Here is a 19810-nt window from a genome sequence, read left to right on the forward strand (position 1 = left end):
TTCCACGTGATGATAAGCCGCTTCGTTGAGCTATCATTTGCGATGGCCGGGTCTCTTCTGAAAAAGAGCGCTACAGCTCAGTGGGGCCTTACTTGGTCAAATAAAATAGAAACAGGTTTTAGTAAGACGCAGCGAATAATTGAAGAACGAGGATAAACACCTCTATCGAGACCCACACATCGCACCACCTCCTGGCTTTTACATTCCTCCTCCCCCACGAAGACACTGGTGGTGGAACCATCAATCGCATCATCTGATCATCAACAGGCCGATGCACACCACATCTCCATGAACGCAAAATAAAAGACAGGCCACAGTACAATTGTAACCGTGCAACCCAAACTATGGACAATATTAGTAATCCGCTGTAGTCGCTGTAGTCGGTGCTCTTTCAATGGATGAAAAGCAAAATTACTCTCTCCTGAAGCCCTCTCGTGGTTGGCAGACCTCGAATATTGCCATTTAGCTTCTGAACCATATTGTGAAAAAGAGCTTTATAGCTCATCGGATTCCTCCAGTATCAATAAATATTCTGATAAAAAAAACATATTCTGATTCCGCATAGAACATAATTGCTTTTATTGTTTACACAGAATGCCACACTCATGGACATATCCAAAATAATTCTATCAGCTGTAACCGAGATCTGTGAAGAACACTCACGCGCACTTAATTCGTGTGGATGACGGACATTGTTACGTTCCGTTTGTGTACACGCGTGTTTGCAAGCCTCCTCCACAGCGCCCTGTTGCAGGAGGCTCGTGAAGAACGCTGCTACTGGGCAGATGGAAGTGGGCACCCTCCAGCGATGACAGACGGCAGAGGAATGCTGCTCACAACAACGAGCAGAGCGCCGGGAGGCTTAGACGCAGCGAGTTAGCACAGTAGGGAGCACAGGTGGTAAGTAACATCTGCCAGTCATCTCAGTCAACCCATGGCACCTGGGTCTGCCCCGTGATTCCCTACGAGCAGCGAACATTCCACACTTCGCGTGGCCTCAAAGCGCACCTACCCTGGCACAAGCGTCGTGGTGACGTCACCGCCACTCAGTGGCAAATGACTGTTGCTGTTGTTGTTGTTAATGTGTGGAGCGGTGGCTTAGGGGCTGACGCACTGCGCTTCGAACCTGACCTGACAACTTGAATTCGAATCCTAGCCGCGTCTACTACCCGTATCCCACTGCCACATTTGTGTCTCCATAGCCATGCCGGGCTCGGTATACAGACCCATAGACTTGGCACGGCCTTGGCACGGCTCGGTTGTGCAGTGGAAAGAGGTAGCAAAGCGGTCCTTAAACCTGTCCTGGGCCTTCTGTAGATCAACTTGGCCTTAAATGAGCACATGCTAAGTGTGTAAACATCAGCGGTGGGGAGACAAAGGCGGCCGGGCGTGGTGCTGACCACCCACCACCTCGTGTGCCGTGCCGGCCTTCATCGCTGCTCGTTAACGGCACTTGGCGCAACAGCCAGTGAAGGCTACACTGGCGGGGGGGAGGGTATCTTTATCTTTGTTGCGTTGGTGTGTTGTGCGCTTGCCAACTCATACTCATGAAGGCGGGGGCCCGGCCCTCCTCACGTGAGCGGCCTTCAGGCGACCCGCCACCGTGGCCCAATCGCAAGGGGGGGCCCTCTCCAGGCGGTCTGGGTCCGAGTGGAAGGCTCGCGCCAGGTACGCGTCAATGTCCGGCTGGTCCAGGCAGGGGTCGACGCGCAGGAAGGCGGCACGGAGAGACGACACCGACACCTCCCTGATCGCCATCGTCACCATCACCACCATCAACAACAGCACCACCATCATCAACATTAGCATCATCACCATGATGATGATGTCCTTCCCCCGCTGGCGCGCGTGACTGCAACCTCATGGCCTAGCCCAATACCAAATATGGACCCATTGCAATGACTCAGAACTTACGTGAACTCCACGTGTTCTGGTCAATGTTGCCACGTCTTCCATCAATACAAAGACAAGTATCCCCCGTATAGCCATAAACAGACTATTGGGGCAAGTGCTATTAACGAGCAGCACGTATAAAAGGCTGAGGACGGCACGCGAGGGGTTGTGTGGCCAGGACCCCACGTGCCCGCCTTTGCCTCCGCAGTGGCGATGTTTATACACCGCTGCACCAAATACTCGTTTGAGGCAGAGTCGACCTCGTGGAGGCCCTGCACCAGTTCAAATTAATCGCCAACGGTGTTTGTGACCGTGAGCGGGAATCGAACTCGGGTCGCCGGGCTCGTAGAGCGGCGCCCAAACCGCCGCGCCGCCGCTCCACACTGCCAATGACCAACGTGGCCACCAGCGATCGCGAGCTGCTCGCTCGACTGCTGCTGAGCCACCTGGCCGGACATCGAGACCAACCACGCCACGCCACCGCAACGACAGTGGAACAACGATGACGACGATGACGGTGAGGATGATCGTGGCGGCGATGGTGGCGGCGAGGTGTTAACCATATTGCCTGGTATACAGAAGGTCGTGAGTTTGCTCTCGATCCTGATGGCTGTATATTTGGAGTTTGCGTGTTCTCTCCTTGGTCGCGTCCATTTCTCTCTAGGTCCTCAAGTTTTTCCCTCCACATTTATAATCAACGTGCATTCATAATATTTGGCCGATATGAATTTCCACGTGATAATAAGCCACTTCGTTGAGCTATAATTGGCGATGGCCAGGTCGCTTCTGAAAAAGAGCTACATAGTTCAGTGGGGCCTTAACCTGGTAAAATAAAAACGGTTTGGTTTGGATCGTGTGGGTTGTATCACATACTCCGTGTCCCCCACTGCCTCCTCCACCTCCTGCAGGTAGAGCAGCTTTTCCTCGTGCGTCTGCCTGTGCAGCGTCTGCATGAACTCCTGCGAGCTGGGCGACTCTCCCTGCTCGTCCGCACAGCACAAAGACAAAGACCCCCCCCTCCACCGTGTAGCTTTAACAGACGGTTGGGGCAAGGGCTGTTAGCGAGCATCTAATTAAGGCAGTCAAGGCACAGGATGGGGTGGTGCGGGACTGGTGCTGGTGGTGCTGCTGGTGCTGCTGTTGGTGGTGCTGGTGGTGGCGGTGCTGCTCGTGGTGGTGCTTGTGGTAATGCTGGTAGTGGTGCTGGTGGTAATGTTGGTGGCGGCGGTGGTGCTGGTGGTGGCGGAGATGGACCTCTGTGAAGAGGGCCCTATAAGGGATGGAGGCGTCGATGCTGTCCAAGCCCAGCTGGGCACAGGCCCCCTGGTGGAGCTCCGCGATGAGGCCCTCCTCCTTGAGAGGGAAGGCACGGTGGAGGGCATCCCTGCACACAAGACAGAGAAGGGACGCCGCCTTTAGGTTTAAATGAAGTGATGAGTTGTTCTTGATAGAGAGCCCACCTTTACACCGGACGTCTCAGAGTACTGTACACACAATAGGCCACTTACACCTCATCTCATCCCAATCGTTCGGAGGGCACCCCCAGTGGCAGCGGTCCCTGTGCAGCACAAGGTGACTCAGTACCTGGGCCGCAAACATGCAGTACAGGAAAATTAATGCTATAATCCCAATTGAGTAATTTGCGGTGTCATCTTTCGAATTTGGAAAATTTGGACCCAAGACGCTGGAACACAATGGCCGACTAATTTCGAATGACATCATGAGATCTTTAACGTCCACTGTGAAGCAGATGGCATGCAGTATGTTGCGGTTAATACACCCGCAGTAATAACCAGGGCGGCCTGCCATATTCGAACCGCGAACCTCTGCAACAAGCGGCTAACGTGCATTTACAACCACGATCATTATTATATGTTTGTTGGCTTGAGTGGATCGAGTGGCTGAGTGGCTGGTTGAGTGGTTGAGTGGCTGGCTGAGTGGCTGGCTGAGTGACTGAGATGCTGGGTGAATAGCTGAGTGGCTGAGATGCTGGATGGCTAGCTGAGTGGCTGGCTGAGTGGCTGGTTGAGTGGCTGAGTAACCGGCTGAGTGACTCCCTGAGTGGCTGGTTGAGTGGCTGAATTGCCGGCTGAGTGGCTGAGTGGCTGGTTGAGTGGTTGAGTGCCTGGCTGAGTGGCTGGCTGAGTGGCTGGCTGAGTGACTGAGATGCTGGGTGGCTAGCTGAGTGGCTGGTTGAGTGGCTGAGTAACCGGCTGAGCGACTCCCTGAGTGGCTGGTTGAGTGGCTGAATTGCCGGCTGAGTGGCTGAGTGGCTGGTTGCAACGAGTCACGCGTGATGGAGGGCGCACGTGAATTGCTGTGCGGACAGAATGCCGGTTGCCGATGAGTCAACCACCGACAGAGTCCGCTCGAGCTGGGAGAGAATCTGTATCTGCCCGTGGTACAAAGACTCATCCAGCTGCGGAGACATGCGCAAACACACACATACGCACAGAGGCAACACGCATGCCATTGTTACATAAATAACCGGAGTGATGCGTCCATCCAGCCAGTCACCTAAGGACCGGCTAGAAATGAGCTCTGGTTTGGTGACATGTACCTCTCCGTGTGTCTATTCGTCCGTCTGTGTATCCACCTGTAGGACCGCTGGCGGTGTGGTGTGGCCTTTGCGCCATCTCTCCGTCCACGAGTACCCTGCCATCTCTCTTTCAGTTTCTAGTGTTGTTGTTGTAATCTACGGTTGCAACCAGGAAAGCATACGCGGAGTCTCAAGACTCCTGTGCAGGAGGGTCCCGCCAAGTTTTTTTGCAGGAGATGATGATGTTGCTCAACGTAATCCCAAGATTGAGTAATTTGCAGATAACTTTTCAGCTTTGCGATGTTTGGTCAATACCGGTTACATTGTGTGTGGACTTATATTTAGCTATGGGGTAGGAAACCAGAAAACTTGGAGGAAACCCATGCAGAACAGGGGGAGAGAGAACATACAAACTCCGCACACACTCACACTCATTCACTCACACTCTGCAGAACAGGCGGAGAGAGAACAAATATACAGCAGGCATCAGGGTCGGTATCGAACCCACGACCTCCTACATACCAGGCGAGGTAGTTAACATTTCCTAGCCACCGTGATGATGATGATGATGAGAGACACAAACTCCAAATATACAGCAGCAGGCGTCGGGGGTCGGGATCGAACCCACGACCTCCTGCACACCAGGCGAGGTAGTTAACATCTCATAGCCACCGTGATGATGATGATGATGAGAGAGAGACACAAACTCCAAATATACAGCAGCAGCAGCAGGCGTCAGGGTCTGGGATCGAACCCACGACCTCCTGCACACCAGGCGAGGTAGTTAACATCTCATAGCCACCGTGATGATGATGATGATGAGAGAGAGACGCAAACTCCAAATATACAGCAGCAGCAGCAGGCGTCAGGGTCTGGGATCGAACCCACGACCTCCTGCACACCAGGCGAGGTAGTTAACATCTCCTAGCCACCGTGATGATGATGAGAGAGAGACGCAAACTCCAAATATACAGCAGCAGCAGGCCGTCAGGGTCTGGGATCGAACCCACGACCTCCTGCACACCAGGCGAGGTAGTCAACATCTCCTAGCCACCCTGGCGCCCAGGTACGACGAGTGCCACCGCCGTGCCGCCCCGCGTCCGATGCGTCAAGAGTGCGGCGGCACTGCCAGGGTGCGGCGTACCTCTCCGTCGAGGATGGAGAGGAAGAGGCGGATGGCGCCGGCGCGGTCGCGGTGAGCGCGGCACGCGGCCCGCACGCCGCGCGCCCACTCGGCCCCACGGCCGCGGGCCGACGACCCCTCGCCGCCCGCTGCTGCCCGCGTCTCCCCAAAGTTCACCAGAAAGTGCGACAGCTCCGAGCGAACACCGGCCTGACGGTGGTGGGGGACACGCGGCGGTGGTGGCGGTGATGATAGTGGTTGTCATGTGGATGGTGATGGTGGTGATGGTGGTCATTGTCATGTTGATAGTGATGGTGGTGATGATAGTGATTGTCATGTTGATGGTAATGATAGTGATTGTCATGTTGATGGTGGTGGTGGTGGTGGTGATGATAGTGATTGTCACGTGGATGGTGGTGGTGATGATAGTGATTGTCATGTTGATGGTGATGATAATAGTGATTGTCATGTTGATGGTGATAATAGTGATTGTCATGTTGATGGTGGTGATGATGATAGTGATTGTCATGTTGATGGTGGTGATGGTAGTAATTGTCATGTTGATGGTGGTGATGATAGTGATTGTCATGTACATAGTGGTGGTGATAGTAATTGTCATGTTGATTTGGGTCGGTAGTGATTGTCATGGTGATGGTGGTGATGATAGTGATTGCCATGTTGATGGTGGTGGTGGTGATGATAGTGATTGTCATGTTGATGGTGGTGGTGATGGTAGTGATTGTCATGTTGATGGTGATGGTGGTGATGATAGTGATTGTCATGTAGATAGTGGTGGTGATGATAGTGATTGTCATGTTGATGGTGATGGTGGTGATGATAAAGACAATCAGCATCACCATCATTATCATCAACATCCTACACTGACGAATGTAACAACAGGAATGATGATTCTTACAAGACACTGGAGATTAAAATGACTGCCATGATGATTTACAAGTTAGTATCGACTATATAAATATTTGGTTGTGAGAATTGTTCTTTCATTTACCGGTGAGCGAGGTGACACAAGAATAATAATCGGTGCATCATTAAACGCTTGTACACCGCGTGACAATTCAATTCGTCTGGCCATGTTGGGTGGCCGGGGTGTCAACAACAAGCACTTGGTCAAATAATCACGTGGCCTCACCCAAATATCAATTGTGAATCGTGAAGATCAACTGGCTGATATGATGATGACGACGACTGTGACTCTCCACTGATATACATTTTAAACGTGTTTAACAACACACACAAATGTGTGCAGCGTCGCACGTGCAAAAAAAAATAACACCTATCGGCCTTATCCAGACCACCGGCTCGACAGAACTGAATGCGTGGCCATTCTGTCGCTCAGAACCACCGACTAACCCTCGTGCGCTTCGAGTCGGTGGTTCTCAACGACTCAAATGGCCACGCGTCCAGTCGTCTTGAGCCGGCATGTCTGGACAAGGCCGAGCGCTTTTGCACATGCGATGGCGCACCGGTACTTTCGCTGCGATGGGTTCCTCTCGTCATCTACAGGCGCGACCGACGGACAGAGCGGACGACAACCCTGAAAGAGGGAGGAGAGAGAGAGGGAGAGCGGCCGTCGGGAAGCTCACCGCGCCATCGTCCGCCCGCTTCTCCCTCCACACGTCTCGCACCACGGCGCACAGATCCTCCACGCTCCAGGCCCCGTCGGCTCCACCGCCCTGCGACGGCGTGAGAGGGGACGGGCCGCCTCATCGACTGATCTCTTCATTCGTTTTCGACGTTGCTTGGTCGTAGGGGTTTTCATTGACTCGGCGTGTGCGTTGGGCTTCTGTCACGACGTGACAAGCCAACTGCGTAAATGGGATTTGGTCCTCATGTATAATTAACGTACAGCGTTGTGGGATGCTGTTGGCATGAATGACGCGATATAAAATGAAAGTATTATTATTTCATATTCTTAGTTTTTTCGGTAAAATCACGTTGAAGAGAAACAACAAAATAATAAAATATATACAAAACAATATATTTTATTATTTTGTTGTTTCTCTTCAACGTGACTTTACCGAAAAAACTAAGAATATGAATTACTGCAGTCACGAAAGCTTTAAATCAAAAGTATTATTATTTGTTTCATGATGGTTCCGCAAGAGTGTGTCTCCACCACGGGGGGAGCTCAAGAGAGACCCTCTACGAGGGTGCTTGGCCTACTCTTCCACGCTGACGCCCCAGACCTCTTTAAGAGGTGGGAGTAGCCACGCTTCACCCCACCGCTCCACGCGCCACCTGCCGATTGTCTAAGCATCATAGCCTCTTAACCGGGCCTCGCAAAAAGTGGAAATGAAATCATGATTACGTTTGTGTACCCAGGAAAACCTCACTGAGTCTCTACTCTTGTTCTCGCAGTAGGGGGCGATAGTGCTCTTGGGTAAAAAAAAAAAGTGTCAGCATTGGGATGTTCGGCCAATTCCAGTTACACTCTTTTTGGTGTCAACTCTGGGAGGAAACGCGTAGCGAACCCATGCAGAGCAGGTGGCGGAGGAGAACATCCACACTCCACACACGGACAGGCGCCCCGGTCGGGAATCGAACCCAGGCCCCTTCTAGCTGCGAGGCCCGAGTGTCACCGCTGCGCCACCCTGCCGCCCCAATGACAAAAACGCTCCAGGGAACAGCAGCACCACCACCTCTTGGTCAGCGTTGTCCTCGGTGAAGCCCGGGTTGGAGACTCCCGTCACCTCTGCGAGCAGCAGCTTCATGATCTCCCCGCTGCTCCTGCCCTCGCACAGGTGAGTCCACCTGTCCACTCCACCCTCAATCACGGCTGCAGGTGAACAGGGGGGGTGGTGGCGGTGGGTTGGGGGAGGCATGTGGGGACACACGTGAATTCACGCACCCGCATACCACACACGCACAGGTGTGGATTAAGTGCGACGTGTTAGCCTGCGTTCCCCATACACATGACACACACATAGGACCGGATGAACCTTCATGCGCTAACCACTGCGCCACCTCTACCCATACACCCCTTATTAGTACAATAGTCACCCTATATCTGTTTAATCTTTCTGCAACTTAATTGTAACTGCGCTACGATCAGTCTCAAAATAATCTGCCCGAGCCGACTCGCGCTACAGGGAATGTATCATTTAACAGTGAATTATCTCTGCGCATTATTTTAGATTTGTCATGTGACACGGTTGCTTTTGGTGCTGTGCTTCATTTTCCTTTTGTCACATTTGGTGACCCAGGTCACCCTTGAGCTCACAACTGGCCAAACGAAAACAAACTCACCCCCGCACTCCTCCCACGGAGGCCTGGGCGTGGAGTTCCACCGCAGGGCCTCCACCTCCGCGCTCAGCCCGTCCCTCTGCTGCAGGAGCTGCTCGTGGAGCTCCAGCAGGGAGCCGTGCTCCTGCTGGAGCAGCAGCAGGTCCCTGTCGCGGAGCTCCGCGTGGCGGGCCAGCGCGGCGTGGCTGGCCGCCAGGGCCTCGTGGTCGCGGCGCGGCACCACGTCGGCGTAGTCGGCCCTCGCGCACGTCAGCTCGTCCTGCACGCGCGACAGGTCCTGGCGGGCCACGCGCAGCGCCAGACGCAGGCCCACGGCGTCGGCCCAATCGTCCTCTGGCGGGAGGCGCAAGGGAAGTAGGGGGGGGGGGGGAGGGGGGGTTAGGGTTCATTAGAATAGGAATCGTTATTATCGCTTTTGTAAAGAGTGTTTGTTTACCTTGGGAAAAGTGTCACTCTTTGCGTTCTTAAAACCGATTTGCAGGAGCGTCCTTTCGAGTTCTTTGCAGCACGGGGCAATGTCGCTGCCACGTGTACTCCCAACTGAGCGATTCACTTGGTGATTTTTCAACATTGCGATGTTTTCGCCAATAGCAGTCATATTACAGGCGTGGTGGGGGGGGAGTAGTTTTGAGGAGAAACGAGAACACACAAACTCCACACACAGCAGGGCACCCAAGTCGGGAATCAAACCCAGACCCTTCAAGTTGTGGGGTAAAATCGCTACCCCTGCGGCACGCCGCCGCCCTAATTTTTCATTTATTTATTTACCACGCGGCCCTCCTTTACACCGGGAGCCTCAGAGTGCTTTACACACGGTATGCGACTGACACCACATTTCATCCAAAACCTTCGGAGGGCACCCCCAGTGGCAGCTGTCCCTGTGCTGCACAGTGGTCACCGCCTCGCGCGACACTTTCAGGCGCGCTTCTGCGGCCATCTGGAACGCTTTCTTCCGATATGAGGAAGCCACTGAAGCTACGTACTTTCGAATTATCTAGGTTGAAAACGAATTTCTTTCGAACTGCTATATTGTGTGTGTTAGTTTGTTGTCCTTCCCCCGCACCTCCGATTAGCACGGTTGGTTACGTACGGTGCGATATAAGTTCAACGTACGTAAGCACCTGCGGGCATAAGGCTGCCAGCACAGGGCAATATTGCTGCGTGGTTTGATTATGAACTACGGACGATGATGCCATTCGAACGCCATTCTGTCGATTACTGTTATCTCGTGAACATTTATTAGTCAGGAAATACAAAACGAAAACTTAATTGAGCAACAATATTCACAATGTGGGTCACTGCGCGTGCCACCGTGTGGGGAGTGGTGGCGCAGTGGTACGCGCCATCGCGCTGCGAACCCAGCGACCAGAGTTTGATTCCCATTCACAGCCAACATCGGTGATGAATATCTGTTGCTGGGCCTCGCCTATGACGACTCGGCATTAAATGAACGCCTGTCGCAGTGTTGTGTAAACATCAGCGCTGGGGAGACACAGGCTGCGGTGCCGAGCACACCAGTCAAGAGTCTGCCGTGTCAGCCCCTTTAAGTGCTCGCTCATCGCACTCGCCCCAAGAGCCTGTCTCAGGCCATGTGGGGGGGATCTTTGTCTGTGCTTTGTCACCGTGTGCCTGCAAGCGCTGCGCATTCTCCTGCAGCGCCCTCAGCTCCAGGATCTCGTTGTTGAGGAGTCGCCGAGCGTCGGACTCGTCGCGCCTCCGCCGGTACTCAGCCGACAGCTCCTCCTTCAGACGCTCCACCTGCCAGTCGGGGGAGGGGGGAGGGAGGGAGGGAGGCAGGGAGAGAGGGAGGTAGGGAGGGAGGCAGGGAGGGAGGTAGGGAGGGAGGCAGGGAGGGAGAGAGGTAGGGAGGGAGGGAGGTACCAACGGTTGCAGAGACTTGGCCGAGTGACTCGGGAGTCGGAGCCACTGAGCCAGCGCCGCTAAGTCCATGTGTTCGACACCCAGTTTCGCAGGTAAAGGGGCGGAGGGGTGAAGCCAACAGAGAGGATAGAGTGAAGAGTTGTAAATGTGAGCGCACGAAAATTTGAATGTGAATGAGAGTGAAGAAAAGGATGCATGTGAATGTTAACATCTCGGTGGCGAGATGTTAACTACCTCGCCTGGTGTACAGGAGGTCGTAGGTTCGATCCCGACCCTGACGCCTGCTGTATATTCAGAGGTTGCATGTTCTCCCCATGGTGGTCGCATGGATTTTTCTCCGGGTCCTCTCGTTTATACCTCCACATTTATAATCAACGTGAGTTTAGAATATTTGGCTGCTATAAATGTCCACGTGATAAGCCACTTTGTTGACAATTTGTGATCAGCTCGCTTCTGAAAAGATATCCGTATAGCTCAGCAGTAGGCCTTACCTGGTAAAATAAAAAAAATAGTATTAGCTCGTAGTTTATTTTAGAGTTGTATGAGAGAGGTGTGATGCGATTAGAGACGCGAATGTGTATATGCGTGTATGTTGAACTTCTTTCGCACCATACGTAGCCAACCGCGCTAATCGTAGGTGTGCAATGTTCGCTGCAAGTAAGAAGTCACGGGACAGACCCAGCAGGTGCCATGGGCTGACTGAGATGATGCACCAGCTGTGCTCCCCACTGTGCTAACTCGCACCGGCGCGCCACTCATTGCTGTTCGCAGCATTCCTCTGCCCTCTGCCAACGAAGAGGGGCAGAGGTAATCGAGACCGAACGGCTGGAGATTCAAGCGAGAGAGCAGAGGGGTCTGCGCGCGTACAGAGAGAGAGCTCGAGAGAGACGGGGACGTGCGTGTGAGTGAGTGAAACGCGCGCGTGACGCCGAGGGAGACACAGAGCGGACGTGCGGACCGCCGGCACCTGCAGCTGCGCCGCGTCCGTGCGCCCGCTCTCCTCGTGCAGGCGTCGCGACAGCTCGCGGTTGTCCCGGCGTAGCCGCGCGGCCGCGTCGCCCTCCTCCCGGCGTGCGTCCACCCCCTCAGCCGCCCGCCGCTCGCTCTCCGCGACGAGCAGCCCCCGCAGCGGCTCCAGCTGGGCCACGCGGCGCCGCAGGTGGCCTGGCGGCGGCGGCGGCGGCGGCGCAGAGGGAGGGGAGCGCGTGGGTTAATAATGAATGTAATAATGAATGACATCGCGACGGTTAAATGTCGATTTAAAGCTTTCGTGACTGCAAGGATTCATCTTCTTTGGCTCTTTCACGTTCTACGTGACTTGACCGAAAGAACCAAGGAAGATTGCGACGGTCGTTTAGCCTGCAAAGCCTCGCTGAGCCTCGAGACTGTATTTTCAGGGGGGTCCTGCCAATTTTCCACAGGATGGGGAGATGTCGCGAGTGCGTAATTGCAAGCGAGTCATTCGCGGTGTCGTTTTTTTCGAATTTGAACCATAACGCTGGCACACATCTTTAATGTCCACTGTGAAGCAGACGGCGCATAAGTGCACGGTGAATACATCTGCAGTATTTGACCCCACGGACCTCTGCAACGAGCGGCCAACGAGCTTTCGCTAAGCACAGATTTTAAGTGGAAAGGCGCGCATGTGCACATGCACGCGTGCGCACATCCACACGCATATCTGTGTGTGTGGGGAGCAGTGGTGCAGCGTTTAGCGCACGGCGGCTACAAACCCGGCGTCCCGAGTCCGGTTAACGCTCACAGTCAACACCAGGGAGGATTATCTGAGTCCTGGGCCTCCCCTAGGTCAACTCAGCCTCAAATGAAGAGTACCTGATGGGTAAATACCGCCACTGGGGAGACAAAGGCGGCCTGGCGTGGCGCTGGCCACCCACCCTCTCGTGTGCTGTGTCGGCCATCATAGGTGCTGCTCACTAACGGCACTTGCCCCAACAGTCTGTTCAGGCTATACGGGGGATCTTTGTCTATGTTGGACATCGCGACTACTCCGTACCTAACGTGGCTTCGTATTCGCACTTGATTGCTGCCAGCAGTGGCTTGTAGGTTGTGAAATTTTCGATGATGCAATTGAACGCCTCTCGAAAAGCCTGCAAAGGATCGTACAAGAGACACCAACTTTACTGTCACACTGCCGGCAAGATTAGCACGGTTGGCTACGTACGGTGTAAAAGTATTTCAATATACATACAACAATAAAACTGTATCAGCATAACTACTGTAATAACATTTATTGAACAGAGATTAACGAATAGGTAGATTGCAAGGTGCCTGAAAGAACAATAGAGTAAGTTGCTGATGGAATTACTCAATTACTGATGCCTTGGTAACTAACTTAAAGGATGAATTAATTGATAAATGAGTGGCTGGGTAATTAACTAGATGAGTGGATGACTAGATGCACGAATGACTGATTGAATGGATGATTTCGTGAATGACTGCAAGACTGGATGACTGGGCGCCTGGATGACTTCATGACCATATTAATGAATGAGTGAGTGATTGAGTGACTGGATGATTGAATGACTGCGTGACTGTGTGACTTGGTGAATTAATAAATGGATGACTGAATGGTTGGGAAATTTAATGAAAGACTGAATGGGTGATTGGACGACTGCATGGCTAGGTTGCAAAATGAGTGAAAGAATTATGCAATTGGAGTGGTAAACAATACCTGGAGTCGAAGCTCCTGTGCGGCCAAATCCAGGTCCTGTGAGTCTGGGTTCAATGATTTGAGTGTCCCCAGCTCCTGTAAGTTATCATTCGCAAACAAATGCGAAATTACATTAATTATTCACAGTAGTTATTACCATTAGCCCGTGTTTGTATTGTCACTGGGTAACTAAATGATCGGATGAATGATCTTCCCATGGAACCACCCACCTACCTACCCACTCATCGACCCACAAACCCATCCACCTCACTGCCCACCCTCCTACGATCGTGCGTATCCAACCACTCACCTACCAATATTACCTACCCACCTGCCCATCCACCCTCCCACCCAGTGAGTAGGTGGGTGGGTGGGTAAGTTGGTTGGTGGGTGAGTTGGTTGGTGGGTGAGTTGGTTGGTGGGTGAGTTGGTTGGTGGGTGAGTTGGTTGGTGGGTGAGTTGGTTGGTGGGTGAGTTGGTTGGTGGGTGAGTTGGTTGGTGGGTGAGTTGGTTGGTGGGTGAGTTGGTTGGTGGGTGAGTTGGTTGGTGGGTGAGTTGGTTGGTAAGTGGATGAGTGAGTGCGTTGTTGTGACCTGCAATGTCGCGGGTTCGATCCCGACCCTGACGCCTGTATATATTTGTAGTTTGCGTGTTCTCCCCGTGATCGCATGGATTTTTCTCCAGTTCCTCTGGTTTTTCCCTCCACATTTTAGAAACACGTGTTTACAGTATTTGGCTGCTCCGACAAATTTCCACTCTCTAAGTCACTTAATTGCGCTATCGGTTGTGGCCAGGTCGCTTCTGAAAAAGAGCTATATAGCTCAATGGGCCTTGCGTGGTAAAATAAAAGAAATAGCTTAGTTTTAGTTTCCTTAATGTGATGGTTCAACAGTGTGGATGAGATAAAATGATGTGGCCAATGTTTCTGCACAGCGTCTTGAGACAATAAGAATAATAATTTGTTATTGATCTAGCTCCCTTCATGTCAGGAGGTCATGGGTTCGATCCAGACCCTGACGCCTGTATATTTGCAGTTTGCACGTTCTCCCCGTGGTCGCGTGAATTTTTCCCCCACGGGGTTCCCTCGGTTTTTCTCCCCTCCGCATTTAGAAACAAACGTGCATTTTGAGTATCTGGCTGCGATACATTTCCCCGCGAGAAGCCGCTTGCTGAGCAGTTAACCCGCGGGGGAACTGTGGAACTGTGCGTGGACCAGCAACGAATCAAAGCCCTCACGGTCAGCTCTCGAAACCTCCGGAGAAGAGACTACGAACGGCTGGCGGAGCGGTCCCCTCTTGGTCGCCACCGCGGCCACCCACCTGCCTGAGGTCGGCCTCCAACTGCTGCAGGAAGCGCGGCTTTGCAGAGGGGTGCGAGGCCGGCGGGTAGGGGGTCCCGTGAGGCCTGCGGAGGCCCCGGGAACACTCGGAGGGGCCCGGTGCCTGGGGCGAAACGGCCAGAGGACCCGCTGGCCACACGGACAGCTGAGCCGAGCCCACCGGTGGCTGTGGGGAAGAATAATGATCATAATTTTTACGTTTGACAACAGAGCTCTCTTTCCCAGTAATGTTTATGTTTGTTATCCTTCCACCGCACCTCCGATTAGCACGGTTGGCTACGTACGGTGCAAAATAAGTTCAACATTTGCACATGCTGCAGGTCACAATATTCCATGCATTGAATCCTCTTCCCATGTTGAGGACTCGATATGCCAGCCTCATCCGCACTGTGTTTAAACACCACACTGCAGGTCACAACACACTCATCCACTCTCACTTACTTACTCATCCTCTCACTGACCCACTCCTCACCCACCCACTCACCACACTGCAGGCCAAAATACTTCACACCCCCCACCCCCTCGCACTGCACAACAAAACAAACTTGAGAGAAACCTGAACGAAAGAGGTTTGTGGAATTGAGCAGGATTATTGCAAGAATTTGATAAAAGAGGCGATGATGGCAGGAGGGGAATCCAAAGTGGAGCAGTGCGCTGCAAGAATCAGGAAGAGAAGCGGGGTGACCTTCAGTGTGGTGAGTTAGTGAGGAGTGTGTTGTTGTGACCTGCAGTGTGGTGAGTTAGTGTGTGTGTGTTGTTGTGACCTGCAGTGTGGTGAGTTAGTGAGTGTGTTGTTGTGGCTTGCAGTGTGGTGAGTTAGTGTGTGTGGATGTGTTGTTGTGACTTGCAGTGTGGTGAGTTAGTGTGTGTGTTGTTGTGACCTTCAGTGTGGTGAGTTAGTGTGTGTGTTGTTGTGACCTGCAGTGTGGTGAGTTAGTGCGTGTTTTGTTGTGACCTTCAGTGTGATGAGTTAGTGTATGTGTGTTGTTGTGACTTGCAGTGTGGTGAGTTAGTGTGTGTGGATGTGTTTTTGTGACCTGCAGTGTGGTAAGTTAATGTGTGTGTTGTTGTGACCTGCAGTGTGGATGGGACAAAACTCAAGTACATTACAACCTTGTCCATGCAATGCTCATATAGCTGTGTTATATGTCCCTTTATGTGACTGAAAAACCTAAATAGAGCGTAAAAACCAATAACGCTTGTCCTCCATAGATAAACATTATCGGCTCGCTGCACAACAGATGTCACACCTTTGCAGCAGCCAGCGTTGGGGCTGATACTGCTGTTGCATGGTTGGCACTTTAGCTCGTGATGCCGACATTGGCCGAATGGCCCGTGACCGATCTCGGATCTGAGACGCTAAGCAGTGCCGAGTCTGGGTAGTTTTTACATGCAGGGCCGTGTTACCCAATAGGCCACGGTCGGCACTTACAGGTTTTATGTTGTATCATAAAAAAAATGTAATCAAGATATCTTCTTGAATAAATATATTCACATGGACTTTTGGCGTCCTCTGGTCTAGCACCTTTTGAGACGAGGCTCCACAGAGAGCTATTTCTGGTGTGGACCAATCAGTTTAAAAGACAATGCCAATATTATCAGAGTATGTTTTTTGTTTGCATTCATGATTCCCTGTAAAAGGTTTCAGTTTGGTGGTTTAACATCTTAACACAGCTGTTTTGTTGCCATAAAAAGGGGAAAACCTATTCTCAGGCATCGAGTAATCAACCTTAAAATAACACAGTCGTAGAGTACAATATTTAGTCAAGTATAGTCGTAAAACGGAATGAATGGACTTAACCCTTATCCGTTCCGAGGCGTGTGCAAGTTGCAGGGTGGGTGTCCCGTTCACCTCTGAATCTCGGAGCGTGCAAGCGGCTCAGCGTTAATTTTATTTAGAGAAGCGTAGTAGCGCCGTTTTTGAAGACATTGTTACTCACCGCAGAGAACTGTAGCGACACGACCACCGCCACTCTACGATGGCTGGCGCCAACACCGTGCCACACGCAGCCCTCCCGCGTGGCCTTGTGGGAGCCTCGATACCGATAACGTTATTTTATTTTAGTTTTTCTTCCGGTTTCGTTTTGATTATGTACACGTACGTCATTGGAACGGACTTGGATGAAAAAACTGATGACGCACACGTAGAATTACGTCATCGGAACGGGTTAATTGCATGCTCATCCCAAATCCTACTGACCTCGATGAAGTCTTTTGGAGGCAGCTGATGAGGCACTGCACCCGAAAGCTGGTAACAATTCAACGGCTTCATACCGCTAAACACACGCGTGCATTCACAATCAGAATAAGAATATTTATACCGGTGGAATCCGATGAGCTGTAAAGCTCTTTTTTCAAAGATGTCCAGTAGGGGCATGGGTTCAGAACGTTATGACAACAAACACAATACACAAACACAGACACCGGTTTCACACAGTAAAAACGTGCACAACTTCACTATGGAACACCGAGGTGGAATAATGATGCTATCCTTGCGTATGATGGGCAACAGCAATGAGTTGAGGAGCTCGATGCCAACGTCGAGGTCTGCTGGCTATCACGGGAGGGCTTCAGGAGAGGACTACCGTGTAGTTATTCAGTTTACTATTCCGCTGAAGAAGAGAAAACCACATTGGTTTACGATACGGTCCAATATTTTGGGCTGAATGGCCGCAGTCGCACCACTGTGGCTTGTAATCTATGATGTATCTCCATGGATGTTCTATGGGTCTCACTGTGTATCAATGAATCTCTATGGGTCTCTATGTATCTCTATGAGTCTCTTATGGATTTACTATATTGCATGGTCAAAATCGCACTACCGTGCTGTGGCTTGTCTTTAATGACAGTATTTCCATTTAAATAACAATTGCTGCATGTAATTACGTCAATGCCAAGAGACATATACGGTATATAGGTCTCCCAAAAGCTCCAGTTTGTAGGTATGTTGAACTTCTTTCGCACCGTACGTAGCCAACTGTGCTAATCGGAGGTGTGAGGGAAGGACAACAAACTAAACACGAAAATAAGTTCTGAAGACATGAGTTTTCAATGGAGATTATTTAAAAGTTTAAAGACATCCGCAAGCGTGACCGATACCTGCCAACCCCTTATCAGTGCCCTACCTTATTACAGAACAATTCAGACCATATTGGTCGCCCCGTGCCCCTTATAAAGCTCAACGTTCATCCTTTCAAAGTCCCATCACAAGGGAGAAACACAAACAAATAGACAAAAACAAATTTGCCGGGAAAGTTCCATCACAAGGGAGAAACACCAAGAAATAGACAAAGTATTTTCTTTGGCTCATTTTCCCTGCACTAGAATACGGGTAAACCGTATGGGTTGACAGCGATGGTGACTTAATGCACCGTTTATATTAAGTTCAGACAATATCAACACCGACACGGGGGCAGCTGTGCCAAGAGACATGGGAAACTGGAAAGCGCCCGATCGAAACGTCGTGATTTGTTTTATATTTTATTTTTTATGACTTTACCGAAAGAGCCAAAAAGTATGGTAAGCGCCCTTCAGAAGACCGACCCATGTGAATGATTATAAATGTGTTAGTTTGTATTATTAACATATTCGTTATGACTCATTATGAATACATTAATAATGAATATGAATACGTATTTATTATAAGTAATAATAAAAATAGGCATAGTGCATATTCATTAGGCCGTATATGAATAATGAATATTCATTAGAATTTTTATTTATATATTCACTGTTTTCATAATACATTCATAAGGTTATTGAGTACAATCATAGTAACGTTTTTCGGGATAAATCACGTAAATGTGTCGTAAATCCACCTCCACCCGACACAAGCCAATCAGCGAGGTTTGGTCACGTGAACAGAACGTACCTATTAGTTACAACTTCAGCACCACCGGTGTATTGGAGAGCAAACCCACGACAGTAGTTTTAGTAGTGACAAACCCTTGCTAATTGTCTGTCGGGCGGGTGGTGGAGGGCGTACGACACATTTACAAGATATAACAACCAAGCGTGTGACCACACACCTGTACAGCCGTTTCAATACAGGCAATACAAATAGTGTTGTCTATGTGTTTGTGTTTCACCCTTGTGATGGGACTTTGTAGGATGAACTTTGAGATTTATAAGGGGCACAGGGTGACCAATACGGTCTTAAATTGGTCTGTAATAAGGTAGAGAGGGCACTGATAAGGGGTTGGCAGGTATGTAGTAGTGTATAGTGTAGCATATTGTAGTTTACAGTGTAGTGTATCGTAGTGTATAGTAGGGCACTGGTAAGGGGTTGACAGGGGTTACCATGAATAACAATTTGTCGCGCGAAAACCTGCGTGTTATTCACGAATGCATTTTGAGACGCGAAACTCGTTTAAGATGTCAAGGAGAGTTCATGGAGGGTGGTGGTGGGTCAGTGGGACGTGCACTATCGCAACATTTTATCTTTTTTTACTTAATATTTTTTCGCTTAATCTTTTTCTTAATATATTTTTTGGGTGAGGTGAGAATTTCTCTCACCTGGGGATCGATGTCCCCCGACCGCCGGGCATGGCACCTGCGTCACCCGGCACACAACGAGCTCACGTTTAGATTAGACAATAACAACAACAACACAGCAATAATTGTGGTAAATAAAATTAAAAAACGCTTTGAAGATCGATTAAACTACACCCGCTATACAGTCTACGACAACGACTGTGTACGCCGGTTGCTAGGGTTACCGGTTTGCATTGTTGCTATGGTTACCGGTTGAAAGGACCCCCAGAGGGGTGTCTATTTCATTGCCAGTTGAATTCGGCCAATAAGGGGTAGTGGGGGTCTTAGGAGGTGACACTTGTGTCAAATAAATTACGTAAAAAAATTATATTGCATAAAAAAAACATCTGGTCGTTTGCTACGCTTAAAAAAGTACGCAGGGTATGCCCGGCGTTTCGTGCGCGAGTTAACGCAATCTAATTCGCACAGGCAGTACAAAGGACAGCTACCACGGATTGGTACAAGGCGGGGAGGACATGCACCGCTTTTAGCTCCGAACAATGCCTGTTGCGACGTGCTTAAGCATGCACCTCAACCACATCAATTCCATATACCCAGCCATCAAAT

General features: G+C 50.9%; 1 protein-coding gene across 2 annotated transcripts; it reads right to left on the reverse strand.

Moving 5' to 3' along the window:
* Positions 1-562: 562 nt before the first annotated feature.
* On the reverse strand, positions 563-19496 carry TSNAXIP1 (translin associated factor X interacting protein 1). 2 transcript variants are annotated; one of them, XM_032977470.2, is made up of 16 exons: positions 19429-19496; positions 19226-19262; positions 16911-16986; positions 14691-14876; positions 13393-13467; positions 12715-12808; positions 11668-11864; positions 10442-10577; positions 8823-9152; positions 8216-8352; positions 7160-7249; positions 5577-5765; positions 4203-4312; positions 3148-3277; positions 2767-2873; positions 563-1747 (listed from the first exon to the last, which is right to left on the reverse strand). In XM_032977470.2, the coding sequence occupies exons 1-16, from the start codon at positions 19436-19438 to the stop codon at positions 1546-1548; spliced, it is 2106 nt and encodes a 701-aa protein (XP_032833361.2). In that variant the 5' UTR covers positions 19439-19496; the 3' UTR covers positions 563-1545. The 2 variants fall into 2 exon arrangements, with proteins under 2 accessions (XP_032833361.2, XP_032833360.2); XM_032977469.2 differs by having other exon boundaries at positions 8213-8352.
* Positions 19497-19810: the final 314 nt, after the last annotated feature.

The sequence above is a fragment of the Petromyzon marinus genome, chromosome 63 (assembly GCF_048934315.1).
Source record: "Petromyzon marinus isolate PM22_M1 ecotype Great Lakes invasive population chromosome 63, UKy_Petmar_22M1.pri1.0, whole genome shotgun sequence".
Lineage (NCBI taxonomy): Eukaryota > Metazoa > Chordata > Hyperoartia > Petromyzontiformes > Petromyzontidae > Petromyzon > Petromyzon marinus.

Bases quoted from the DNA above. Each gene is read 5' to 3' on its own strand.
- TSNAXIP1 (XM_032977469.2), bottom strand. The intron at 13,468-14,690 runs GTGGGTGGCCGC...GATAACTTACAG, and splicing joins TGGAGGCCGACCTCAGGCAG to GAGCTGGGGACACTCAAATC. The intron at 2,874-3,147 runs GTCCATCTCCGC...GCGGACGAGCAG, and splicing joins ATAGGGCCCTCTTCACAGAG to GGAGAGTCGCCCAGCTCGCA.